The sequence below is a fragment of the Aspergillus melleus genome (genome assembly GCF_016097325.1).
Source record: "Aspergillus melleus strain CBS 546.65 chromosome Unknown contig3, whole genome shotgun sequence".
In the NCBI taxonomy this organism is placed as follows: domain Eukaryota; kingdom Fungi; phylum Ascomycota; class Eurotiomycetes; order Eurotiales; family Aspergillaceae; genus Aspergillus; species Aspergillus melleus.
In genome coordinates this window covers 4,874,046-4,900,248 of record NW_025763372.1, presented here as the reverse complement: position 1 = coordinate 4,900,248, position 26,203 = coordinate 4,874,046, and the positions used below count along the sequence as shown (strand labels likewise).

Below are 26,203 nucleotides of genomic sequence, written 5' to 3'. Positions count from 1 at the left end.
AGGTCGACTGACGCGTCAGGCTCACCGTATGAGCCTATCTGGGAGGGGCCAGGTGGGGACAGGCCTTTTGGCCCTGATTATATCGGGTCATGGTGTCTTGACTAGAATTCGGTTTGCAGATGGCCCAGAATAAATTAGGGTTTCTGTAGTTGAAATCATATGGAAGAACTATGGGCAGAATACTCTTGCTGCAAAGTACCTAGCTCAATAGACAGCCTCGATTCCTCTCAACTGGAAAGAGGCTTCGTTCCTCTGTACTCGTAATCATCAGGTCGAATCGGAACTAAACTGGAGACACGCCATTTCAAGTTGACCGTGGTAGATTCTGCTCGAGACGAGACGTTGCTTATCTTTTCCATCTTTAATTGTTCTACTATTTGGAAATAGGAGTCCTTTCTGGACCCTTCCGTATGTTTGGAAGACGGTATGATGCTTTTGGATTCGTTTACGGTTTTCTTTGGCGTATTGGTATCTATTGAAGGTAGTCATAAGTTATTTGTCAATTCTGCACTAATCCAACGATCGTACCGTTTCATGGACTCTGTAAGCTCACTCAGGTTTTTGCACCTTGGGATGATCCTTGCGATGCTTCCAGAACTCTTTTTGCTGCTTCTACTCGCGTTCCTTCTTTGCCCTTCCTTGTCCTTGGAGGTCCTTCAAAGCCTCTTTATGTCCTCTCATTTCATCTTCCTTCCTTTCGCCCTTGCTTTCGCTCTCTGTGATCCTGCTGTTGTACTCATCCTCGATCCTCTTCCACCCCTCCTCTTTCATTCTCTCTTTCTTCGCAGTCGAACTTTTGGCTGCCAATTCCTTCTTCTGGTTCTTCTTGATTCCTTCGTTTTGACGAATCTGGATTCTCGTCTCTCTTTTGGATTTATCGAGTTCAGTCTTACTGCGTAAAGCTTCATCTTTCAATCGAGTGGTCACCGCTCGATCCACCATGGCATCCAGATAGGAGGTGTACTCTTCGCCATCGAACACGCTCTCTGCTTATTGGTCGACAATATCATGAGCTATCTTGACAGTCGCCTCAGTATCACTATTGTAAGCCGTCCCGTATTCATTTTGGCTTTGTCCGTCGACCTTGCTGCGCATGTAATTCTTTCACAGCCTCCAAAATATTTGGCCTCGCAAGTTTTTGTACGTCCACAGGGTCCAGCTTTCCCAGTCGGTTGATTGGCCGCTTAATGACCTCTTCTGCTGCTGCCACACTCCGAGGATGTTAATCCCCTGTTTATTTGGCATCTGCAAGTGCAATGCAGGTTTCTTCAGGGATGACTTTCCTTTACCTAATAGTTTGGACCATCTCCGCAGTTTAGCATTTTGTTTGACCTTCCAAAAAAGAATTAGAACTCATAAATTTTAACTTGAAGAAAAACGACAGAGGACAAAAATTGAATGTGACTTCTCCAAGGCCTGCATTAGTAAATTCAGGTGGAAGTCGGCACGACCCCAGGGTCATAGTTGGAGGGGACACCCCCTGACACAGCTGCAGTTCTTGCGAACAAGCCACCAGGTCGAACGATCGGTACCTTGGTCCAGGGAGGTGTTGCGGCCATCGTGAACACAGGTTTGGCCCGTGTTCTTGTCCCTTAACTACTAGGTAGATCAGTCGATTCTCCATAGTAGTTAAACATGCCGGCTTCTAGACCTTTTTTGCCCAGACTAGCTCTCCCACTTGAAGGTAGGCTACTAGGTGGGCGGCGGGCAAGGTCAGAAATCCAAAGCAGTTCTGTCCTGCGGCATTCTGCGGGATATAATTTGCTTTACTGCTCTTCATTCGCGTTCCTATGCCGGAGGCTTCTTCTCATTATACTATTAGTACTACTACACAGGGGTTCGCCGTGTTGATTGACAATTTCTCTGCGGCAAACATATTCCCCATTCCATTCACTATGCTTAATCTGGTTCATGAGATCGTATCCTGTACTTGCTTTGTGTATCCTGGCCAGATGGGTTTGAATAGCTGATGACCGTAGCGAGATTCGTAGAGGCAATATCATCACAGTAGAATAAGCACAAATGCATAAGCACCTCCTGTTTACCCTCAGCTCCGTCCAGAAGTGGCAAGGACGATATGCAAGGGGAGATTTTCCCGCCCCGCCCCGTTAGCCCGCGGGATTGCACAGAGTAGGATTCAACAGTTTGAACCCCGGCCGATAACCGAGCCATGTAGCAAACAACGGGTGGTCTAAGCCCCCTAGTGAAAATCTAGGCCCGACCGATGCGAACAGGCATCCCGAATGTATCCCGTTCCCAAAGACCAGACTCCATGCCGGCCCCTGCCACCAGCATCACCAGTACAATCCATTATATAATAATGGTACGATCCAAAGCAGCTAGGCAAGACATACATCGTGGCTACTCCCAGGAGCGGAATGGAATGGATATCTCATTTTTTTTGAACCCCCGAGGATATCCGGACCAAGAGACCCTTCATATTCGTGTATAAATATTGAGATTAATCACCTCATTCATTGCGATTCCAAGCAAGCCGCAGACATCAAGTTCAAACCATCGAGACCACACAACAAATTCTAAACAGAAATCCTGCACTCCAAATCCTTCAACATGCTCCGTGCCCTTTCTATTGCTATGCTTGCCCTGGCGGCCGTTGCCCTGCCTCACAACGCCTGCACCCTCGATTGCAAGCTGGAGAAACCGGAATGTGCTTCTGGAATGGTACGTTATCTATCAAGTCTTCCGTCACATCTGTGCCTATATTAAAAGTACGAGTAGGTTGCCTCTGGCGGACCCGTAAGTAATTGTCCCTAGGTGGAAAGGTCACGGTACTGACATCTTACAGGGCTGTTGGGGATGTTGCGTGGACATGCCCGAAGAGATCAAAGAGGCCCCTCAAATGTGCACTCTTAAGTGTGCACTGGAGAAGCCGCAGTGTGCTGCTGGAAAGGTGGCCTCCGGAGGTCCTGTAAGTGATTTTCCTTGAGTCAGAGAACGACGGTAGTAATACTTTCCAGGGCTGTTGGGGATGCTGTGTAGATAAGCCCGAAGAGGCCGAAGAGACCAAGGAGACCCTGGAAGTCTGCACTCTTCAGTGTAAGCTGGAGAAGCCACAGTGTGCTGCCGGAAAGGTTGCCTCGGGAGGACCAGTAAGTGATTATTCTATCCCGACTTGAGAAGATGACAGTAGTAACAATTTTAGGGCTGCTGGGGATGCTGCATGAAAGCTCCCGAGTCAAACCCGCAGGTCTGCACTGCCGACTGTAAACTAGAGAAGCCGCAGTGCACTGCTGGAATGATTGCCTCTGGAGGACCGGTAAGTACTCATCCCGAGCGAGAAAGTGTTAGTCGTAACAATTTTTAGGGATGCTGGGGGTGCTGCATGGAGGCTCCTGAGGAGAGCCAGACTGAGAAGAGCCAGAACTGAGAGGGGGCAAATCAGCCTGGAGACAAAAGTTATTCTGCTATAACACTCTCTCTTTTGTCTGATATTTTGAAGGACTATCAAGTTACATGGGGACTGGATTGGGTGGTGTTGTGAAGGCGGAAAAAAATTGATTAAGAGTTATAGTTCTTTGGGAAGCACTGTATTGGATTTAGCATTCAAAAGCTGGTAAAGGCATACCGCAGGGAACTGTTGGGATTGTAATGGTGCCTAACCGAGATCATGAATGTGAATAATGATAAGAAAACATTGGTTATATTTCTATAAGTGTTAAAAAGACAATATGAGAGAGTAGGACTGCAATATCAAATGTCAATACGAACTGCAAAGTAGCTTTGGAATCTCCTTATGTAGGCCGATTAATAGCGCTGCAGCGCTTCTCATTATTCTTCACGTAGTTCAACAAATGGGGTATTGATTTAATGAACCTGATCCATAAGTACTTGGATAGGTAGAAAGTGAGTCCAGTGTTGCTGTTCAGCAATTTTACCGGTGCAAAAAATGTCTTCATGAACAGGATCAATCAAATGGCCAATAACGCTCATACTCAGCCCTTTCCTCATCAGTATCAGCCAATTGCTCTAATATCTGGTCTTTGACCTCGTCCAGAGCAGCTTTGCATTCATCGTAACGCTCTGGCTCGATAAAGCCTTTATCGGGCCACAGATCGCCCATTCCCTCTTTCACCTCTGCGACAAGCTCGGTTCCAGCGACCGCACCATCGCTATCTAGCTTGATGTTCTCCACGTCAGCTTCCGAGAAGTCGAACGGGAATGGGACATCATGCTTGACGGCGGGCAAATCTGCCCACGTGTCTTTTAGATCGACGAGGAGTGATCGAAAGTGAGCCTCGCCGTATACGAACATGCGGTGCGCAAGAAAGATCAAACCGTATGCTGGCGTCTTGCGGAACTCGACGACTCGATAGAGATCGGGGTTCTTAGCGTTCATGAGATTCCGCCATCCAAGGAAGACGTTCTGGACAGAGTACTCGCGCACAGCCGCGGCCCTTTCCTCTGGGAAAAGCCCGAAAAGGTTCGGTCTTGGTGCTAGATCGGGTGTCTCGGGCTCGAGTCCATCCCAGTCGAGAAAGGCTGGGTCAGGGTTATGGTTGAAGAGCGGCGAGACGTGGCACGATTGCCAGTCAATGATACCCGTGATTCTTTCCGGATCGTGTGGGTCAACGTAGATATTGTCATCGTGTAAGTCATTGTGCCAAAGGTGCGGTTTGGTGATAGTAGGGTCTTTTGGGATCAGAGCGTCGACGATCTGTTGGTACCATTCTAGAGCACTAAGCTTCTTTTCTTGATCGGGTCGGTAGAGCTTTGCACCGCAGAACAAGGCAGTCTGCTTGGGGGATTCAAATATTAGATTGCTTTCATCTCTCGCGCCCCCACCGCTTGCAGATACTGTGATAGAGAGTTCCCTAGGACACTGTCAGTTGTTGGATAAACCCAACTGGGATACGTTAGCGCACATGGTCCCCGTTCAACATTCAATGTCGATCGCTCCCCATCAGACCAATCCTGACCCGTAGCCGGACCGATGGCAAAATCTGAACCATTAACAGCATTGCCGTCAACGAGGTAGTGATTGTTGGTTCGTGACTGGACGTCCCCGGCGTAATACAACGCCCCGTAATGTGAGAACGAGACGCGCAGCCATTGCTTCTGGAGTTGAGTCATGGCAAGAAGTACTCGGAGCTTCTGTGTTAGTCCCATTGTGTCCCAGACTTGAGATAGCGGAACGCCCTCGGCTTTTTCCATGATGTTGAATTCAGCTCCAACAGGATGTGACCCCGCGTGTGAGTTCCACGAGTGAACACGAGGTGCTGGGGTGTCCAGAATCCTTCTGGCCTGGCAAGTCATCCTCGTCAGCAAGGCCTGGCCAGCATTAATGCGAGGGCTAGAGCGGACATACGAAATCCATTGTGGCAACTTCGCTAGCCGTCGTAAAGTGTGGAATGCCAGCATTCGGGTTAGGCACTTTGGCTACAACTTCTTTGCCGTCATTCATAGACATGAGGAAATTTTTATTGAACATGCCGTCAGGGTACTTCGTAATAAAGACGCATCGAGCGGAGCCGACCGACTCTGCTGCGACACTTGCTAGCCTATTCATGTCGAATCTGACCTCTCGTTTTCGAAGATTCTCCGCCTCGTCCATGATGAAGCGACCGCGCGTGAATTTGAAGAACTCATCGTTAGAGTTCCAGTCTGCTATGCATGAGAAATATAACAGAACCTTCGGATGGGTATCCTTACCTGGGTGAGAAGAGTTGAAGCCAACATTGCCATTACTGTAGAAACGTGGTGCAGATCCTTGAAATGAGCGACTGCCTTGCGTTGAGCATGGGTTTAGCCTGGCGCGTTGGATGTAGCGCCAAGGTCGCGCTGCTTGGGGTCGCCCCATTTGTTCACAAAGTGGCGTTGGCTCAGCCGAGATCTGGATTTGGTTGGGGAAGGCAGAGCGATCACTCAAGCCGCGAGAAAGGCTACTTCACTGCCAATGCAAGGAGATGTCAGAAAGGTGATGCAGGTACCCCTGTGGATCGGCCCTTGACAGAACGTTATCACGTGACCGATGGAGACCTACAAGTCTTTTGTATTGTACAGGCTGCTTCGTCTCTGTCTCCTGGAGAAAACGAGATATAGTTGTGATATTGGGAATGATTCGGTAAGTATTTACGGGCATCAAATGTTCCGGGCTATTGTGTGATTAGCGATGGAGAAGACTGTGAAAGTCCTCATTAAGCAGATAATCATGTACAGTACTTCTGCTATGTTTCCGGAAGGAGAAAGTATGATGCCGGAATTTATGTCCGAAGTGTGGGTGTTTCATGCTCTTCTAAACCGTGGAACTATTAATGGGATATGATCCGTGGGATAGCAAACGCTCTTACGCAGAGATGACGATGGCAACAAACCCCTCTACAAGAAACCCAACTACCGCGCTGCGGCCTTACATCTATTACAAAATTCTATCAACTCCGTCGCAATGGCCAGGGAAAGATCATACGACATTGCCATCATCGGCGGGGGTCCAATTGGCCTCTCTACTGCCCACGAGGCCGCCAAAGCCGGCCAGTCAGTCGTCGTTCTAGAGCAGTACTACTTCTTCAACCAGGTGCAGCAGCTGTCAATTTTCCCTTGACCCCTCATCCTCCAGCTACTAAATATCAGAATCAATTAGGCGGGTAGCTCTGGCAATCTCCCACGCATGTTCCGAACGATGTACACAGAAGACTTCATGGCCGATCTAGCGCACGAGTGTATGGGCTTATGGGACAATCTTGAAACGGAGGCTGGGAAGAAGCTGCGCTGGATGGCGGGATTGTTAAATTTCGGGAACCCGGATTATAATGAGAGAGGGCCAGAGGGTATGTATTCCGCCTCCTTGTCTACCTGGTGCTTTGGTCCGTCAGCATGCAATGTCTTTGAAAACAGTTAGCCCTGACGCGAGGTGATACAGGCACCCTCCTCGGCCCTATTAAGAACTTGAAACGGCTAGGGATGAAGTATACAGTATGTATGCGCATCGTCCCTTCTGCCCACCCCAGAAATGATGGAAGGGTGTACTGATGAATTGGGAAGACACCAAATCCGACATCGAGAAATCCTACCCCTTCACCAACCTCCCGGACAACTACATAGGGATCTATGCGCCTGACAACGGAGTTATCAACATCCCTCTTCTATTGCGAACCCTGCACCGCCTCGCAAGACAGAATGGCGCACATATGCATGGAAACACGCGTGCTGAGAAACTACAACCTCACGAAAAAGGACAAGGCTGGAGGATATCTGCTGTCCAGCAAGGGCGACGGATCACATATCATGCGAAGAAGATCGTCTTGGCTTGTGGAGCATATATCAACCACATTCTACGTGCAAGCTTTGGAATCCAGTTGAGACTCCAGATCTGGGAAATGGCAGGGAGTTATTTCAGCGTTGATCCTGGGGGTGGAAATGATCAGGGGACCGAGATTCCAAGTTTGTGCTCACCTATAACTCATTGAAAGACCAAATCCAAGGAGATAGCAGACTAATTGATTGCTAGTCATGTGGTTCCACTTCCAAAACCACCTACCCACCGGCCACTCTCAACTCTTCTACGGATACCCCGTTCTACCCTGGGGACCGCCCGATCTAGCACGCATAACAGTCGACACAGCGACACAACAAATCGCCGATCCAGACGAGCGGAATGAATGTGTCACCAGCGATGAAGATATTGCTAATACCCGGCGCTTTGTGCAGCGGTTTATGAAGGGTATTAATCCCTCTATTCCTGTGTTCGAATCGGTCTGTTTGCAGGGTAATGTTTTTGGTATGGTGATCCTACTCTCTACCCTCTATTCTGGCTACATTATTCATATTAGCTGCTCCCCAGCTCGTTGACCTTCGGGAATGACTGTAGAAGCCTTTTTATGCGGATACCGATCTAATTGATACTAGATAACATGTTCGTCCTCGACCATCTCCCCACCCAATACCTCCAAGGTGGAGATCCAGGCTTTGTGGTGTTGTTCACAGCCGGCTGGGCAATGAAATTTGTTCCATTGATTGGTCGTGCTCTAAAGGAGCTGTCTGTGGAGGGGAGGTCGAAGTATGCGAGGGCTGAGTTTGCGATTACCAGAGAGGATGCGAGTGGAAAGGGTTTGATTGAGGAGATTTAATATCGGCCATATTTCTTTATTTATGTTTTTTATAAGAATGCAGAGAGGCCTTCTGCACGATTACAATATTCCTTAATTTGGTAGAGCTTTGAATATTCGAGGTTCCTTATAAAGATGTGCGTAGGCTTTACGTGGGTAGTCTGGATGGTCTTTTGGATGATACTGTCTACTGATCTTCATCGCTGATTCTAATTTGTTAATTTATTACAGAGGCACCTCGGCAAATGGGAGATGGTGAATAACTGTGTAGAGTGACCTTTGTCGGACTCGTTCTCCACTTGGTGAATCTGTCGCCTCGAGGAGGGAATGAATCTATTACGAGAGGGAATAGCATGCTTCTTCCACGCGGACCTCTTTCCTGTATACCTACACCCATAGCTCTTCCTGGAAGTTCTCAATAGTCTTTCTTCTTCCAAAAATAAGCCAATATCTTGGTGTAGAGACTGCAGTTCTCTTGAACGTGATACCGAGTCTGTTCCAGCATCGTCCGTTGCAGTATTTCAAGACAAATCCGAAACCCATAAATGCACAGTTCCACTCGCCTGGTTCTCACCTTCTTCAATACATTGAGAATTAGCATTCTACCAGACGTGGCTCTGCTGCCGTAGGGTGGCGTGGTACCTTTTGCTCCATGCTTCCACGATCAAGATGTCAACCCTGCAGTTCGTTTGCCCATCAATAACCAAAGTGCTATGTTTCATACTGACAACGCAACGTACTTAGTATCTGTTTTACGAGTTGCTGTGTCTCTTCATTGTGGCTCTTGAAGAGCCACATGTAGATGAGAAGGAAGCCGCCAATGCAGGTGATTGCAACAATCGATGTTAATGCATAGAAGCGGTCCATTAAACAACCACTGACAGTCTTTCTTCCTCCTCGATTCCGAGAATCCTTCTGACGTGATCGTCTCTTCATCGGTCCCTATCGTCGTCAATACCTCTGACTTTACCAAACCCGAAAAGCTAGGCATTGCATTCGGAAGTCCGACGCTTATTACAGACTTAACGGTACTCGGATTTGGCGCCTGCCTTTTCTTTTTTTACCTGTAAGAACACTACAATATCTTTTAGAAAGATATTATTCAGATACTAATACCTTTAATTTAGTTACCAACGGTCCAGAGTCATTCAAGAAGACGAAAACAGGAAGAAGAACACTCGGTCCTGTGCTTATTGCTCTCCTCTTCATTCAATCACCACCCAAATTACGCCCAAACCTACTCCAGGAGAGAATATCTACTGCAGGCAATCAGAAATTATTGCACAAGGCATAGCAAGGCAACGAGCAACGTACCTCTGCTCGAAAGCGTTCACGACAAGAACATATTGTGCTTCAAGAAGAGGGCGATGATTTGTGTATTCTCCATCGGAAGTGGCATCAGGCCAGAGCCGTCCTGATTTCCAAGCTATGTCAACTCAACATGCAAAGGGGCCGCCGAGACAAAAGGGGATGATCAGGTTCGTAAGAATCTTAGAACAGCCGTAAGTTTACAGTGCTCATGCAGGGATTCATTAACAATATAAACACTCTAGCATGGGATGGCAAGAATGCGTAATAAGCAAACAAGAAATCCTGCTTCACCATATCACAATTATCCTTTTCGCTCTTCAGAAGGCCCAAGTTCCATCTGAAACATATTTATCTATTGTAGATATACCTGAGTTCAGGCCAGAAGCGAAAATAATATCTTAGCAAGAAAAGATATTCGGGCCAGAGCGCTATGAAGGCCTATCCAGTCATGATCAACCAGCTTCAACCATTCTCCAATCCAGTTAATAACAGGATCAGGATCAGGGACACTGGGAGTGAAGAACACTTGCTAACTGCTTGTCGACTGATTAGAAAGGTACACGGCAACGAACAATTCGCGCAGCCACATCAAAGCCGCTAGGGTTACCTGAAGCTCTGGCTTGGCAGGGCGATATTGGTGACGCCATTGGTATGAGAAGAAAATAAAATACCGTATGGTTTTAAGTAGTTGTCAACTAACTTTAAGCCGCTCAGGCAGAATACACCGCAGTAACACCCTCTGAGTTTATTTCAGGGATCATGGCGAAATGGACTTAGAGGACGAGAAACAAGGGAGGCCGTGTCCTCAAGAAAGGCCTGGATCGTGCAATCAGGATTGCTATACTGTTATAAATTTGACTACTAACCAGGTATCCATTAACAGCTTTCCAACTGCTTAAGATGGTACAAGGGTTACCAGACCCCGAATATCTTCCACTGTTTGACCATAGTCTACAATTGCAGTGGTTTCTCAATCGGTCCCTTGGTTTTGTCGACAAACAGGAACTAGAAAAGCCGAACAGCGCTCGTTCATAGCCGGATATTTTGAGGAAGTTCTTCCCGGGCCAAAGGATTCTATAATTGACGAAAGATTTCCTTTCTATGGATTCCATCACAACCAGATTATACCCGGTCTGATCGGGAGGGACAAACTCTGCTACAATACCCACGGATACACATAACATTCCCACCGGCTTTAGCCTCTCTAGTACGATAACGATACTTGTCGACCGACGCTATACAAGATGAACGACATCCGGAAGACGAAGACCGTTACGGAGGCGATTCAGTCATGGGTCAGCCCAGCAAACTCTCTGCCGCCTCCGAGTCTGTCCAAGAGATGAGGAAGAGAAATCGTAACAACAAGAAACGCAACGTTGAGCTCATAGGAAAGCTAGACCTGGTCCATGCTGCCACCAACAACGTTACGGAGAAAGCCCTAGTGGGTATACGCAATATTCCCTCTTCGGAAGATGATACCACATCCTCTACCTCATGTATCTCCATGCAATCAGCTTAATTCTATTCGCAAGTTAAATCCTTGTGGTCAAATTTCCACCATGACTTTTGGTTCGTTTGTAGTCCTCTGAGACTAGGGTGGAAGGCCACAGCGAAACATCAGTGCTTGCCTAGGTCTACACTGGCAAGTATTCAGACTTACTCGCTTGAACAGAGACAACATCCACAGTACAGGCCCAAGTATAGGAACAGATACGCCCAATGACGTGGCTACATTCTTTGACCGTACATGAGCAGAGCAGTTCCATCTCGGAGGTCCTCACTTATGGTTCCTTGGAAGTTGAACGATATGGAACAGGTTAAATTTCAAGGGTGAGTAAGGCACGAACTAGCCATGGAAGCCTTTCTAGAGCCATGAGGTCCACATTGCCTCTGTGAGCGGCCTGTCCCAACCCCCGCCGCAAATGTGACCGAAGGGTGACGTGGAAAAGACCCGTGGCAGAGAGGCTAGGTGTGGTATAGCCTTCCCGACTTGGCGGTGTTTGGAGAGGATCCAGTTTTGGAGAGGTATATATTGTTCTGGCTACTAACACTAACGTAGCTCATCGAGGAACACCTTCAATCTCATACGCCTACTCTAGTAAGATTGGCTAACTTGCTACTCCGGAGGGAGGAGTGTGCTCAAAATTCAGAAGTTATTCTTATTGCAAGGAATTAAATGGTGTCGGCGTTTCCTACAGTAGCTGAAGGTTGTGGCTTGGAATAGTCTCTGTCAGGCATATTTGATTCCTTCTAACATATATCAAGTAACACATTCACTCATTGACCAAGGAACTTGTACTTCAAAGGTGCATCATTCTCACCAAGCCCCTTGATGGTGACGATCTGCTCATCTCCCGGCACGATATCCATGGCACTGTCGCTGACCCGCACACCATCCCGCTCCTCAAAGACCAAGCACTTGACGGGCTTCTTGGCAGTGATCTTGAGTGTCTGCCCAGCATCAGATCCAGATCCCTTCGTCACTTCAAGTCCACGGTCCGATAGATCAAGGTACTTGAATGGCTGGGGCCAGTCGACATCACGCGCAGCAACGCTGCCGTCCACCCACAGGCGCGCTGCAAGGACATGCGGCTCCGGGATTTCGACATGGTCAATGACTCCGTCGGCGATGTTGGTGGTTCCGTTCGGGACGATCTTCACATTATCGTGCACAATGCTCTCGCGGACCTCGAGACCCGTGTTGACGGAGAGGAACCGCAGCTCGACCTTCCCGGATACCTCTTTCTGCTGGCTGCTGGCAATCCAGAGCTCAAATTTGCTGGTCTTTGGGGGCTGGGCGTGGGTGACGCTCCAGTCGTGATGCTCACGACGCACGCCCACCGCGATAGGGTTTAGGACCCGTGCGACGGCGTAGAACGCGGGCTTAGGCCGCAGGAAGTAATCCACGATGGCCCAGGAGATAGTGGGCCAGCAGTCGTTCAACTGCCAGAGAAGAGCGCCGCCGCAGTGTCGCTCGTCACCCCATTGACGACGCCAGCCGCGGTAGCCGAACATCATGGTTTCGGCCTGGACGACTTGGGTCAGGTAGACGTATGTCTGTGGACTTCGATTAGCCCTGAGCATCAAGTGATGAGGGTTAGAAATGAAATACCTCAAGGTCTGTGGCCGTTCGAAGGTTTTCAACGAGGTAGGTGGCGATTCTTCGTTCGTGACCATCGGCCTTGTTATGGAAATCGAGCACGTGAGATTGGGGATACTTGTCTTTCTCATTCTCCACGAAGTAGTCAATCGTCGAAAGATGTGGGAACGCCTCCATGCCGAATTCGGAGTTGAATCGGCCCCCAAGAGTATCGAAGATTTGATATTTTTCTTGCGTTCCATGCCACACTATGCTACATGTTAGCAAATATATTGGCAAAGCCAAATGTAAGACATACCATTCCACTGGTGCATGTCTCCAACCGTAGGATCGGAAGTGATCTTGCCATCTCCCCAGGGACTGCCCGGGTGGTAGAAGACCGAAGGGGTCAGTTTTTCAACGACGTTAGGAAGCAGCTTCTCGTAGATGTAACGAGCGGGAAAGTCGGTCTTAAGCCAGTTCTCCGGGTTCTTATCCTCGTAATCATATACCAGGCCTGCCTGTTCTTGTACTTGATAATCTTCGTTGTTGCCAACCCAGATCACGATGGAAGGGTGGTGGCGTAGTCGGCGGACGTTGTAGAATGCCTCTTGCTCAATGGACTCAAGTAGATCGGGCCATGTCGGATAGTTGCCGCAGCCGAACATGAAGTCTTGCCAGACCAGCACTCCAAGTTCATCGCAAGCCTGGTAGAAGCTGTCATCTTCGTAGCTTCCTCCACCCCAGACCCTGCAATCTGTTAGTATACTTTCGAAAATAAATGGCAAGGATGAGTGCATACCTGATCATGACCTGTCGTCCAGCGACCATCAGTTCGATCCATTTGCGATAGCGTTCAGCACTGATGCTGGGAAGGAGGTTATCGGCGGGAATCCAGCAGGAGCCGCCGCAGAACACATCCACTCCGTTTATCCTGAAAAAGAAGGATTTACCGTGTTTGTCGGCCTGTTGAATCACCTCCGCAGTGCGTATGCCGATTCTCTTGGAGACACGGTGAAGCTCGTCGTGTCCCTTCTCGAGTGATACAGAAACGTCATACAGTGTGGGATCACCATAACCATTGGGCCACCACAGAGACGGCTGTTTCACGTCGAATATCACGTTTGCGAGCCTGTCCTTGGGCTGCGTCACCTCGCGAGCGACCTCTTTGCCGTCAAGGCTGAGTGTGAATGTAACATTGTATGACCCGTCCGATTCGACGCCTTCAAGTTGCGCGAACGCAGAGACCTGGGCTGAGTGGTGATCCGAGGCCAGGTTCAATTCAGTCCAAAGATCTTCGACCCGGGCCGTGTAGACCTCAAGTCGCACGTCTCGCCAAATTCCGGCAGTCATCAAGACCGGGCCCCAGTCCCAGCCCCAGTGGTACTGGGCCTTTCTCGCCGCCATTCTTGCCGGGTCACCATTGAACGAGGCCCAGTTATGCTTCGGGTCTTTTTCCTTGAGTTTGCGAGCACGCAGCAAGGCACAATCAAAATCGATCTCTAGCACGTGCTCGCCCTCGGCCTCTAGGGCCTTGGTAACATCTACACGATGAGCGAGAAACATGTTGTTGCTTTCCAGGATCACCTTGCCGTCCAATTTGACGGTTGCAAAGGTGTCTAACCCGTCAAAGGCCAAAACAACCGACGATCCACTTGGGATCGCGGGTTTCTGGAACGCATTGCGGTAGGTCCAGGACTTCTCATTCACCCATCTGGCGTCCAACTCATTGAAGCCAACGTAGGGATTTTTCAGTCTAGATGGTTCAGCATTGGGTCAAATATCATGTCTCAAAGATCGTACTTGTTATTCGCCTGCAGATCCTGGTGAATCACAGAGGGGACCACGGGCACAGGCAACCAGGCTTCTGCCGATGCATCCTCACTGTCCTTGAAGCTCCATCCCGTGGAGAGAGAATGCTGCGAATAAGCTGCCATGACGAGCTGTGCAAGCAGAAAGGACAAACGAATGGCAATTGATTCCGAACTTCCGCAAAGGTGAGATTATAATCCTCAGAGCTACAGACATCAGCTTTTAGACGGGAACCCGTTGAATTTAGAGGCAGAGCCTCCATCGTCGTCAATGGCGCAGCGAAGTATGAGCGAAGAAGTCGACGGAGATACACGGAGGCCCCTCCGTTCCCCACGTGCCGCCCCTTCCTAATCGGGTCACGTCCAGGCGGGGTTGTGACCGTGCCCAATTGGGTTAGCGCCACCTGACTCTCGTCCCCTTCAGTCTCTCCGACATCCGTAGTAGTTTCTCTTCGACTCGCATCTTCAGGAATTGTTCGGGGTTCATCATTTTGACACATTCTTCTTCACATCCATCACTGCCACGTCTCCTAGCCCGTCTCAGCATCTCAATAGGAAAGATTTCCGGAGATTCATAAAGTTAAACTGCCACCGGTCTCGTCCTCCCGCCCTCTGAAACCAGCCCGTCTCTTCTCTCCCGGCACTTGTCTCTGTTAGGCACGGGAAATACTCCGTCGAGCTCTCTTTTGGGCGAGGAATATCATTGTTCCTGGACTCGTCTTTCACCGGTCCTCTGAGGTGCTACGACTGACCGAATCTAAATAGCACCGTTCGTGCCTGTGCTCCCGACCCTCCAATAGCCTGCCTACTTCCATTTGGTTCCTGCTGCCGTTTAAACTTTCTCGATCTTTACAATCCTTGGGTTAGGGTAGCATTCTGAGCTTTGACTCCCTTTCCATGCGCCTATAATGGATGTCTCCTGACACCCGTTCGTCTCGGTTCTGTCGGTCCTTCTTTTTTCCCACGTTTGCATAATCAAGACCCATCCCACCTGTGCGAGCAATCCTTCTTGTCCCCTCTGTTGGCACTGAAGTCGTGGTTGAGTTGCCCGTTGAAGGTTGTGGGCCATACACGGCATATGGCGATGACAACACCCCTGCCCTTTCTCTAACAGAGACCCATGGGTGACTGCACAGATCGTATGTCGCTGCTTCCTGCCAGGACCCTCCAGAACAAAGAGGATCGTTTCCACCTGGGTGCCGACGGGCATACCCCTCTCTGTTCGGGTTTTTGCCACTAATGACCCCCCTGGTCGCAGTAGTCCAGGGTCGCTTGCAGACATTTCCGCTCTTCCTAGGGCGCTAGAAATGGTCTGACAGCCTAAATCTCCCAGGGTAATTACGGAGTACTCGACCCTGGCCGCCCTGCCCCTCATCGTACCATCATGTCCTTTTTTTTTCCTTTCTCCATCCCTTGTCTCCTGGCCATTGGCCAACCCGTCGTCCTTCATATCCCGAACTTAAATTGACAGGGCCGTGTTCTATTTTCACATGGCGGAGCCGATATCAGATTGGGAAAATGTCTCATTCTTGGCAAATCCGCTCCCTTCACCCCGTCTGATCACGTTGTGGGTCCTTGAAATAAATTTGGCTCTTAACGATCGACGCCACTGGTGAGTTCTAACCGTCCGGAGACACCGGGGCGAATCTCCTGAACGAGGTGCCCAGTGCGCTGAGAAGGTTCGGATGATCCCGAATCGGCGTCGATGTGAGAGTTTGGCCTACGGTGTCCTCTTCATGTCTACGGAGTATTTCATCTCCTTCGCTGCGTCTTCGATCCGCAAATCACTTTTGGTTCGCGTATCAAACTTCCGGGCGATCCGGGGCATATGTGAATAGTCTTACCACCTCCATCTTTCTACACGGTGTACTTTCCCATAGTGTAGTAAGGGCAGCGAGGTGGGGGGCGAAACACATCTTAATGCTTGCAAATCCAAATGCAGTCGCTTGTCTGCCCTCAGGCTCAATGAATCGGATTGCGTGGACAATCAAGAGCTGGTCTATTAAATGACATTTCACGCGGGGTCCCACCTGCCGATTGGAAGGGGTCCGGTCCCTTCTGGGTAAATAACTCCCCTCAAACGTCGCTCTGCTAATCTAACAGCCTGCCGAACCCTAGTCGGGTTGCATTCTCAGGGAATTAGATATAACCACCAATGCCAGCGTGTCCTAGGCAACACTAGGCGCTTGGACTTACGGAGAAAAGGCCACCTTCTCAAGTTGGTCACCCGCGGATGAGACCAGGCAAGGTACATTGAGATCCTTGAAGAGCGTGCTTTTCACGCCCGGGAAATCTCCGAAGCAGCTCAAGGATCATTGATGCTGCTTTCTCTCGAGATGACGAGGTGAGGCTTTACAGCATGCATCCATCCTTTTGTAGAAGGGAATCGAGGCGCGGCCATCGCGGTGGAGTCTACACGGTGGAGAGGCCGTTGCCACTTTTCCCGGTACCTGAGGGACCTGATTTGGTCGGTGCATCTTCTGCAGCGGCACGCGCCCATCACTCTGTGGGGCGTATGGAAGCAGTTATGCAAGGAATCAATTCCTCAGCACATTCGACCATACGCAATGTATTGCACCTCACTGCGGTCGAACGTTGCTGGTCTCCGTTCGCCTGCAGGGCCTTTTCCTTGATACTTGCAGACGCAAGCCATCCAAATCGAGGAGGACCCAGCGCGTTTTTTGCCTCATCCATGTAAGAATTGGGCGCCATTGTAGACAGGGGTAGGAAGGTGAGAAAGCCACGAGAAGGACTCCATGGGGGCGAAGGTAGGGAGGGGAGATGAGCCGGACGGGGGATAAGATAGGATAAGCGAAAACCTGGGGAATATGCAAACATAGGACCCCCGACAGCAGAAATTCTCCGCGATCAGAAACTGTCCAGTGACCGAGAGCGAAGGGGGGTGCCGGCAGTGGGCGAGTCATCTCCGAGGCTTTTCACTCCAGGTACCTAGTATGTGGGCGTCCCAATCACCTTGCAGACTGGAGCCTCTTGGCCATGATCCCTGGTTAAATTAGAACCAACCAGCATTGTCAAAGGACACGGTCAGAAGGACCGGGAAAACGGCGCCAGCCTAACAGAAGTGCCGGTTTTGTTCACGATACCCGCCGGGTTCATTTCAGCCAGACAAGCACAGGCAAGTCTTTGGTCAGACTCAAACTGGCCGGTTCTTGCATAAAGGGATTAATCTATTTTCATTCATCCAGCCCCGAAAAATGCGGGGGAAGCGAAGCGTGAGATGATGGTCTGGCGACGATCTCCCAGGGACTCGACGCCAGTTGGTTCGGAGTCTCTAGCCTGGAGCGAAATACGAAATCGGGGATCGATTTGTATTGGACGTATGGAGTAAGGCAAGTGGGAATGGATTTATTTCTCTTGCCTCCATTCACAGTAAGTTCAGTGGATTTGATTAAATGGGGATTAGTTAGTTGGCAGCCTGCCCTAACCATTCTTAGTTTTGGGAATTATTTCCTACCGTTATTATTTTTTTAATATGTTTTATTTCATTTATTTTATTCTAATTTCTTTTTTTTTTTCTTGTTGGATCTCCGTGCACATCATTTCTCTTTTTCTTCCTGCCGACTTGGTCAACTCCTAAACACTCCTCTCGCTCTGCCCATCCGGGTGGATCTTATATTCTAGACATGTTTGCTTCTTAACCTTCCTCTCTTCTTCCTTTTTTTTGCACTCCTCAACCGGCTCACCGCGCCTTATTCCCGACTTCTGCAGGCTTGTTAATTGCCGTGCAGCGCCGCTGAACGGTGGCGACTTCTCTGCTGGGTTAGATCATTTCCGCCTGCTGCTTTGTTGCTATTATTATTTGCTACTACCGCTGCTGGCGGTGGTGCTATTGATCCTGCCTGCTTCACGATCCCTGGTTTTCGTTACATTCCAGCTGCTGTCTTAAACTATTCTGCATACCGAGTGGTCTTTTGCTGGCTGACTTGGGACCCTTGAATGCTCCCCAGCTGAGCGACCTGTTTCCCGGGTCGCTTGAACTTGACATTGACAGACAGAATCCCAGCAAACTGATCCCTGACCATGTTCCATACATTCGAGGGATTCGAGAACCCCACGGGTATGATTCAAACCCGGGGGCGTAACGAACGTCAGCCTTCGGTCGGTCGGCGGGTTACGACGCTTCGCGCCTGCACATCTTGCAGACATCGGAAGATCAAGTGTGACGGGGAAAAGCCCTGTGAAGCATGCAGGTGGTATAAAAAGGCAGATCAATGTCATTATTCCGATCCTCGACCGTCTCGGAGGTATGTCTTTCCCTTCCGCCTTGGTCCGGATTTCCTTCTCTTTTGTTACGGGCACAACAACAGTGAAATCGACCATCATAGCTTACCAAAATCTGGGAAACAGACATGTGGAGAAGCTCTCTACCACACTCGATGAGTATCGAGGGGTTCTCGAGAAGCTCTTCCCCACGGTGGCACCGGAGACCCTGGTCAATTTGCCACGCGAGAAGCTCGTGGAGCTAATGGCCAAGGGTGCTTCACCGGGGCATGCTCAGGTGCCACAGCCCCATCATCCAGCGTCGCCGGCTACCTCTGCCTCGGTTGACGCGCATGTGTCGCCCATGTCCCATGAAGATGGCAACCTCGAGTCGCTACAGACGATGCCTGAAGATTCCGACGTTCGAAATCTGGGCGGTGCGGAGATGACCAACGGCATTTCTGACGATGTAAACGCCCTTTCCCTCTCCGCTCGACAGGCCTCCTCATATCTGGGGGTCTCTTCCATAAACGCAGTGCTCAAGGTGATTGTCTGGCTCGACCCTGGCTGCTTGGGCTACTTTTCTCGCACTCCGGCTGTCAACCGCCAGGACACGGCCATGGACTACCCTCCCCCTCCTCCTCTTTCAGACACCCAAACTTGGGGGTCCTCTCAAGCTCAGCCCGACACACCCCCGCAGCCCCAGTTGCAAGTCACCGATCAACAGCTCCTCGACGCCTACTTCACATATTTCCACCCCTTCGTTCCCATGCTAGATGAGCAGTGCTTCCGCGAGACCTATATCTCCGGTCGGCGGAAAGACGATCGCTGGCTGGGGCTACTCAACATTGTCTTTGCGCTCGGCAGCATTGCCGCGGGCACAGCGGACGAGGTGTCTCATAAAACATATTATGCACGCTGCAAGAGATACGTGAGCCTGGAGTCCCTAGGCTCCTCGCACATGGAAACCATCCAGACACTCGGTCTTCTGGGTGGCTTTTATCTCCACTACATCAGCCAGCCAAACCTGGCGTACTCGCTGATGGGAGCGGCACTGCGCATGGCTGCCGCCTTGGGATTTCACAAAGAATTTTCGGACAGCCCAGACGGGCCTAAGAAGCAGATGATCTCGTCGTCCGATCTTAAACGGCGAGTATGGTGGTCTCTGTTCTGCATGGACACTTGGGGTGGGATGACTCTCGGTCGTCCAAGCATGGGCCGGTTTGGCCCGACCATCACGGTCAAGTTGCCCCATTGTCGAGAATCTGTATGTCGCACCGGTGATTAAACTTTCGATATTCAGGACTAACAGGCGGCAGGAAAACGTGCTCGATATACTCCCACTACTTGAGAACGTCCGGTTTTGCAAGATCGCTACTCAGATACAAGAAGTCCTGGCTGTGTCGCCGTTGACGAGACATCATGAGATGTTCCATTTCGATAACCAACTCCTCGAATGGTATGAGAATCTTCCGTACATTCTGAAGGATCACGAGCCATGCTCCGAGTCCATTGCGATCGCAAGGACGGTGATGAAATGGCGCTACTACAACCAACGCATGCTGTTGTATCGGCCAACGCTGCTGAGCTATGCCATGCGTCGGGTTCCCTACATCGCGCTGCGATCTGAAGAGCGTACCTCAATCGAACGGTGTCGCGAGATCGCAGAGGCCACCATCCAAAATATCGCATCCACAGCGCAGTCGCATGGGATGTCGGGGTGGAATGCCGTCTGGCTTCTGTTCCAGGCCACGATGGTTCCGCTCCTGGGGCTGTTCCTCAACGATAGCACCACCAACGACCCTAGAGCAAGCATCGAATCATGCCAAGGACAGGTAGAGATGGCAATGCTTAGTCTCGCACAGTTGCAGCCATGGAGCCCGACCGCCAAGCGAACGCTTGATGCCGTCGCCCGCATTTTCGAGGCCAGTAAACGAGGACCTGACATGGGCGGCGACATCAGCGGTCACTACGCGACTCCGCGGGACAGCATTATCTCCGGCGTCGTTCCTCCTGCTATTCTGCCCTCGCAGAATGAATTCGGCCGGGGAGTCATGGTGGCCAACGAGGTCAGTTTTACGGATCCGTTTGCGCCGTCGTTCATGGACGACTCGGCTGGACAGCAGCTGTGGGACTTTCTCAGCTGGAGCGACAGCAATCTGTGGCCTGGCATTGCTGATCTGGACTGTTCTCCGGAGACCAACCTGTTTGGGTCGGATGAAAAGAGCCTGAAGTACAGCAACAATGCCTCGGCTTTTTTCGGCGTGAACGATTCTGCCTATTATCCGAATCCCCCGCTAGCTTTTTACTAGTGCAGGCATCGGTTGAGGTCACTACGGTATAGTATGCCATTTGATCCGACTACCCGTCTGGGCACTTCATTTCCGTTCTGTTGATCTTTCTTTTATTTTGTTCATCTCCTTCTCCTGATTCCCCACGTTTGCCTTGCTATTTTTTTTATTTTACTTTTTCTTTTATATTTCCTTTCGTCAATCGTTACTAGCGAATGCATACACGACGTCATGTACCGAATTGATCCCACCAGGACTGGGATATGAATACAGTGAATAGCGGGAATTGTATATTGCATGCCCGTCGGCAGTCCAGCCGTCCAAATTGGGCTTAGTCTTTCGTTTATGGAATTAGCCAGGTGTTGATATGAATCGAAATTTTCAGTTTCTAGTTTTCCCTTGAGTAAAATAACTCCACAATCTGTACACTGAGTATGGAAGTAGTATGAAAGTTGCTGTTGATGGCATAACACAATGCGGACCACGTGACCTATGACCCGTATGCACATGACTAATCAGTCTCCCGACAACAACTCCCACCAAATCTGGTCTGGATATACAACTTAGCGGTGTCAACTGCGAGCGAGCACATCGCCCACATCCATGGCAGGGTAAAAACCAGACATCCTACTGTATCCACCAAACATCTTCCAAAACTCCCACAACCTAATCATCCCATGAGTCCCTGAATCAGCACATTCAACCCACCCAAAAAGCCACCATGGCTTTCACGTCATTCTTCCAACGCCCTTCACTGGTCTATGGCTCTGCCATCGCCCTCCGCGCCGTCCTCCTCATCTATGGCGCGTGGCAAGACGCCCACTCAGCCGTTAAATACACCGATATCGACTACATGGTGTTCACTGATGCCGCGCGGTACGTCGCGCACGGGGCGTCCACGTACGCGCGAGACACGTACCGCTACACGCCGTTACTCGCGTGGCTGTTGATCCCGACGTCGTGGACATCCGACGGCGGCAGCGGCGCATTCTTTCTCTTTGGGAAGGTTCTGTTCGCGCTGTCAGATGTCCTGGCTGGTTGGTTAATTGTGAAATCCCTGACCTCGGCCGCGTATGGCATGGATGTGGTGAGAGCGCGCAAGTACGCGGCTGTGTGGTTGCTTAATCCCATGGTTGCGAATATCAGCACCAGGGGCAGCTCTGAGGGGCTGCTTTGTGTTATGGTGATTGCGTTGCTGTGGGCGGTCCTGAGGGGGAAGGTTACCCTGGCAGGGGTGTTGTTGGGGTTGAGTGTGCATTTTAAGATTTATCCGTTTGTGTATGGGGCGGCGGTGGTTTGGTGGTTGGATGGGGAGAGAGAATGGAGTCTGAAGACTAAGTCTGAGGCGAAGGCCTCTATTGCACCTTCGAGAAAGAACCAGGAAGACGGAGACATCCTCTCACAAATCTCCTCCTTTCTCACCCCCTCCCGTCTCCATTTGACTCTCACCGCGCTGGCCACTTTCTCGGCCCTCAATCTCTCCATGTATATCCTCTATGGGTATCCGTTCCTGCATCATACCTACCTGCACCATGTGACGCGCATTGACCATCGACATAATTTCTCGCCGTACAGTACGCTGCTGTATTTGTCTGCGTCTGCTATGGGGGTAGCACCAGGAACAGAGGCAGAGGCAGAGGCAGTACACGGCTCCTTTGAATCTCTCGCTTTCATTCCTCAGTTGTTTCTCTCTGTTGTGGCTATTCCGCTTGTTCTGGGGAAGAAGAGTTTGCCAGGGACGATGCTCGCGCAAACGTTTGCCTTCGTGACGTTTAATAAGGTTTGTACGAGTCAGGTATGCTCTTCACATTTTTTCTTTCTATTATTATTGATTGGGTGTGATGCTACTATGCGGACCTACCCCTTGTTCCTTAACCACGATGCCACTGCTCATTCTCGAACTCCCCATCTTTCCACCTCGCTTGTTGATAGCTTGAAATTATGCTAACAATCCAATCATTGGAACACAAATAGTACTTCCTCTGGTACCTCGTCTTCCTCCCCTTCTACCTACCGGAGTCGTCTCTTCTCCAAAGACCCAAACTCGGTCTTGTAGCCGCTGCGTTGTGGGTTCTTGCTCAGGTTCGTTTGTCCTTTCCTTCTCTCCCTTTCCTATCTTATCATGGAGTGTGTATCATATATAATCCCTTTGTGCTCTTATCTATGCATTCTTCTGAGCCCGTTACCCATTTACCTACCTGCCTCCCTCGTATCTAATCCCACCCCAACACAACCGTACCACAAGCCATCCCTCCCATAAGGAAGAAATCCAGAAAGAACACCTCGACTCCCCCCAAAAAATATCTAACAGAATAACTAGGCCGCCTGGCTCCAACAAGGCTACCTCCTCGAATTCCTCGGCGTGTCGAGCTTTGTCCCAGGTCTTTACCTCGCAGGACTAGGATTCTTCGCAGTGAATGTTTGGTTGTTGGGGATTATTGTTGGGGATGTTGGTGCTGTTCCCTGATCTATTCATTTGTTTGTTGATTAGTTAGTCGGCGGATGGGCTGGGCTGAGTATGGGTGGTTGTTGAAGAATCACCGGCCTCCTCCTCCTCCTCCTCATCATCATCATCATCATCATCATCATCCTGTATTCAATTAGAAGATTCAGAGTGCAAAGTAGACCAAAAGTCATCGTTGGGCGAGGTAGACAATGGTTATTTTACGATTTGTTGTAGTTCCCTAGAGTTGAAGGTTTTCTAATGATAATCTCCCCTTGATATGTCAAAGGCTCTGTACGTTTGATCCCAAATCGTAAGAAGAAAGAATAGAACTTTCAATATGGAGCAGTGTAAGATATACATATAACTTGATTAAGAATTTTATATTGCCCCTGTCTGTAAAAGAAACAAGCTTTTCTAGATTTGCGATAAAGCAATAAATTTGTTATAGAAATCAACCCCCGCCGTAAGCTGTCTTCACCACTTTCGACATGAAAGAGCACCAACTCTATATCATGGCGCTGGTACTGTGAGTTCATGTACTCTAGAGAGCCGGCCTCCCAGCTACATTCCGGTTCCAGGTTCAAATGGCCTAACCGCCTGCTGCTTTGATATCGACCACAACGTGCTCTATGCCCATGACACCGCAGGGCCTCCTCTATTTACCGAGGCCCTCGACGTATACATGAGTCGACCAATATCCCAACGGTTTCTGCAACCTAGGCCTCAAAGCCCACTTTTACGATCCTCGAATACTACTACGGATATGTCAGGTTCTGGGTCCAATACGATATCGATTGTTCCATTGTCAAAAAAAAAAGGGGCTGCGCATTGGGTGTACGTCTACTTCGACGAGAATGAAAACCACGTTGCGACGTATACGTTCACTGCCATGCCTTTCGGGCCAACCATCTGTCTGGCCCTGTACACCATTGTTCACGGAGATAGGAGTATTGGTATCCGCGGCCATCTAACAAGGAATGGTGTTGCTGGGAACCTGGAGGAAAGATTTACCAAAAACGATCGACTACCCAAAACTACACGACGCCCTGCGAGGGATGCCACTCTGCCCGGCCCGTTAGAGCAGGAGGATGTTGCGCCAGTACTGGGATTGATTGCCCGGATAGACTGTTTGATGTAGTACCTGGAATTGCAATCTTGCGAGGTCTTTTCATGTGGTCCCATGTCCTGTTGTTCATGATTTGTGCTATTTCCATCGAGTAGTAGATGTCTACGAAAGAGAATGTGTGTGGACCCACCTTGGACTCGCCGTGTTATTCTGTGCTTCTGGCGGTCATGCTGAGATTACACAATAATGTTGTGCGGTTAGGCAGCACCAGGCCTAGGTGACTAGGTTAGCTAATGAGTGAAAAGGATCACTTGTTCATCTTCCCAGAGTGTGGAAGTGAAGTAGCCTTCGTAGAAGGAGTTTTTATTAACTGTTCGCTTTTGTTCCAGCCCCGTTCCTCTTCAGACAAGACCGCACAGAAGTGCTCGGAGAGGTGGGATCCCACTTGAACTGACTGAATTAATATTAGTATGAGGCTGCGAGTCAACCAGCCAGAAGGAGAGATGGAAGGAACAAAACGTTCGCCACTTGATGTTACTCCCACATCTGGCATAATGGCGATACGGCAAAGATAGAATGAACAAGGCATTGCCATCAATCAATCAGTCAGCCTGGAAAGCGCCTCTCGTCATCGGGTTGCCAGTCATAACGCTCGGCTAGGATATGGATTTGACTCTCGGTTGGCAAAGAGAAGAGGACGCAGCCTGGTAACCACTGATTTAGTACAAATCAAGAGACCAACTCTTGCAATGAAAACAAAGAAAGGCAGTGAGCATATTACCATATTGGGCCACTCGGTTCGTTCGCCATGAGATAATTCGCTCACGCAATTTCGATCTCGATGCACGATCCACATCCGCCTGGCGGTGATCTCCCCCATCTTTTTCACCATCGTCCCCATAGTCATCGTTGACACTCTCGACGTGCTGTAACATAGCTGCCGTGGAATTAAAGCGCCCCTGCCAAGCCTTCTCAATCAGGGAGTCGAGATGGCGATTTCCTGTCTGAACAACAGGCAAAATCAAACCCCCCGCAGCGTCAGCGGATACAATTTCAGGGCGACCTCCGGTTTCGAGCTCGTATATCATCGAGGCCATCGCGAACCGATCCGTCGCATCCGAGACGGTCTCCGACGGTCCATTCATCAGCACCGGCAGAGAAGGATTCGGGTACCCGAAGGGGCAACTGGCGCCGAAATCACTCAAGACCGCGTGGCCATTGGCGTCGAATAAGACGTTGTCGGTGCGGATGTCGGAATGCGTAACCCCCAGCGTGTGGAGATGCAGAAGCGCCCGGATAAGATCCCGATACCACAGGATGCGATCGGACTGGGATGCTGGCTGTATGGCGGAAAGCGGTCGGTATTTGCGGAGATAGATCCCCTCGGGTTGATCCACATCAATGACCTCGATGATGTTTGGGTGGGGACGCTCCGCTAGTAGACGCAGGATGGCTCTCTCGTCTTTCAGAAGGCCAAAGTGGAAGATGGTTTCCGACGCATAGTCCCACAGAGCTCTGGGTGTCGCCTGCTCTGAAGGGGGCTCGTAGATTCGACACGTCTTTAGAACAATGTCCTCATCGACATTATACACTTGACCGGCTGCTCCAACGCCTATGATGTCCAGACCTGTCTGATGTTGAACGGTCAGGCATGTATCTGCATAGCCCGACGGGCCATTCGGCTTGGGGAGATCCTTTGCTGGATGTTGCAGCTCCGCAAGTCGGCTTCCTTTGAGCTTGAGCGCAGTCTGGAGGAATTGGATCAAAGGGAAGACCGTCCAGCATATGGCAGAGTGTAGAAGGGACCAACAAGACGCAATGAACGGGGGCATCTTGCCGGGCGAGTCTTGCCGAAGCAGACTAGGAGAAAGTGAGGGATCAAGTTGAAAAGTGGTGCGCCTAAGGCGAAGGGGAT

The 26,203-nt window shown here is 50.0% G+C and overlaps 7 protein-coding genes across 8 annotated transcripts; 4 read left to right on the top strand and 3 right to left on the bottom strand.

Annotated features, from left to right (window-relative positions):
• Window positions 1-2,571: 2,571 nt before the first annotated feature.
• On the top strand, window positions 2,572-3,388 carry LDX57_006727 (uncharacterized protein; the record flags this gene model as incomplete). Its single annotated transcript, XM_046088445.1, has 6 exons — window positions 2,572-2,682; window positions 2,740-2,757; window positions 2,807-2,929; window positions 2,979-3,110; window positions 3,164-3,277; window positions 3,326-3,388. The coding sequence occupies 6 exons, from the start codon at window positions 2,572-2,574 to the stop codon at window positions 3,386-3,388; spliced, it is 561 nt and encodes a 186-aa protein (XP_045944415.1).
• A 537-nt stretch (window positions 3,389-3,925) lies between these two features.
• LDX57_006726 (uncharacterized protein) lies at window positions 3,926-4,979 on the bottom strand (the record flags this gene model as incomplete). Its single annotated transcript, XM_046088444.1, has 2 exons — window positions 3,926-4,832; window positions 4,975-4,979. 2 exons carry the CDS (start codon window positions 4,977-4,979, stop codon window positions 3,926-3,928), a joined length of 912 nt encoding a protein of 303 aa, XP_045944414.1.
• A 1,424-nt stretch (window positions 4,980-6,403) lies between these two features.
• On the top strand, window positions 6,404-8,084 carry LDX57_006725 (uncharacterized protein; the record flags this gene model as incomplete). The annotated part of the gene is made up of 6 exons (XM_046088443.1): window positions 6,404-6,532; window positions 6,599-6,785; window positions 6,878-6,934; window positions 7,000-7,398; window positions 7,466-7,735; window positions 7,864-8,084. The coding sequence occupies 6 exons, from the start codon at window positions 6,404-6,406 to the stop codon at window positions 8,082-8,084; spliced, it is 1,263 nt and encodes a 420-aa protein (XP_045944413.1).
• A 3,513-nt stretch (window positions 8,085-11,597) lies between these two features.
• Window positions 11,598-14,691, bottom strand: LDX57_006724 (beta-mannosidase). 2 transcript variants are annotated; one of them, XM_046088441.1, is made up of 5 exons: window positions 14,257-14,691; window positions 13,256-14,209; window positions 12,773-13,203; window positions 12,487-12,722; window positions 11,598-12,431 (listed from the first exon to the last, which is right to left on the bottom strand). In XM_046088441.1, the coding sequence occupies exons 1-5, from the start codon at window positions 14,388-14,390 to the stop codon at window positions 11,652-11,654; spliced, it is 2,535 nt and encodes an 844-aa protein (XP_045944411.1). In that variant the 5' UTR covers window positions 14,391-14,691; the 3' UTR covers window positions 11,598-11,651. The 2 variants fall into 2 exon arrangements, with proteins under 2 accessions (XP_045944411.1, XP_045944412.1); XM_046088442.1 differs by having other exon boundaries at window positions 13,256-14,691.
• A 3,614-nt stretch (window positions 14,692-18,305) lies between these two features.
• Window positions 18,306-20,797, top strand: LDX57_006723 (putative C6 transcription factor; the record flags this gene model as incomplete). Its single annotated transcript, XM_046088440.1, has 3 exons — window positions 18,306-18,529; window positions 18,633-19,752; window positions 19,805-20,797. 3 exons carry the CDS (start codon window positions 18,306-18,308, stop codon window positions 20,795-20,797), a joined length of 2,337 nt encoding a protein of 778 aa, XP_045944410.1.
• Window positions 20,798-21,497: 700 nt separating this feature from the next.
• On the top strand, window positions 21,498-23,243 carry GPI14 (glycosylphosphatidylinositol-alpha 1,4 mannosyltransferase I; the record flags this gene model as incomplete). Its single annotated transcript, XM_046088439.1, has 3 exons — window positions 21,498-22,571; window positions 22,751-22,858; window positions 23,097-23,243. The coding sequence occupies 3 exons, from the start codon at window positions 21,498-21,500 to the stop codon at window positions 23,241-23,243; spliced, it is 1,329 nt and encodes a 442-aa protein (XP_045944409.1).
• Window positions 23,244-25,007: 1,764 nt separating this feature from the next.
• Window positions 25,008-26,120, bottom strand: LDX57_006721 (uncharacterized protein; the record flags this gene model as incomplete). The annotated part of the gene is made up of 1 exon (XM_046088438.1): window positions 25,008-26,120. One exon carries the CDS (start codon window positions 26,118-26,120, stop codon window positions 25,008-25,010), a length of 1,113 nt encoding a protein of 370 aa, XP_045944408.1.
• Between the last annotated feature and the right edge of the window lie 83 nt (window positions 26,121-26,203).

Excerpts from the sequence above, each read along its gene's own strand:
- LDX57_006724 (XM_046088441.1), bottom strand. The coding sequence starts at position 14,390 with ATGGCAGCTTATTCGCAGCATTCTCTCTCCACGGGATGGAGCTTCAAG. Across the intron at positions 13,204-13,255 it reads GGACGACAGGTCATGATCAG|GGTCTGGGGTGGAGGAAGCT; the intron begins GTATGCACTCAT and ends AACAGATTGCAG. Across the intron at positions 12,432-12,486 it reads GAACGGCCACAGACCTTGAG|ACATACGTCTACCTGACCCA; the intron begins GTATTTCATTTC and ends CGAAGTCCACAG.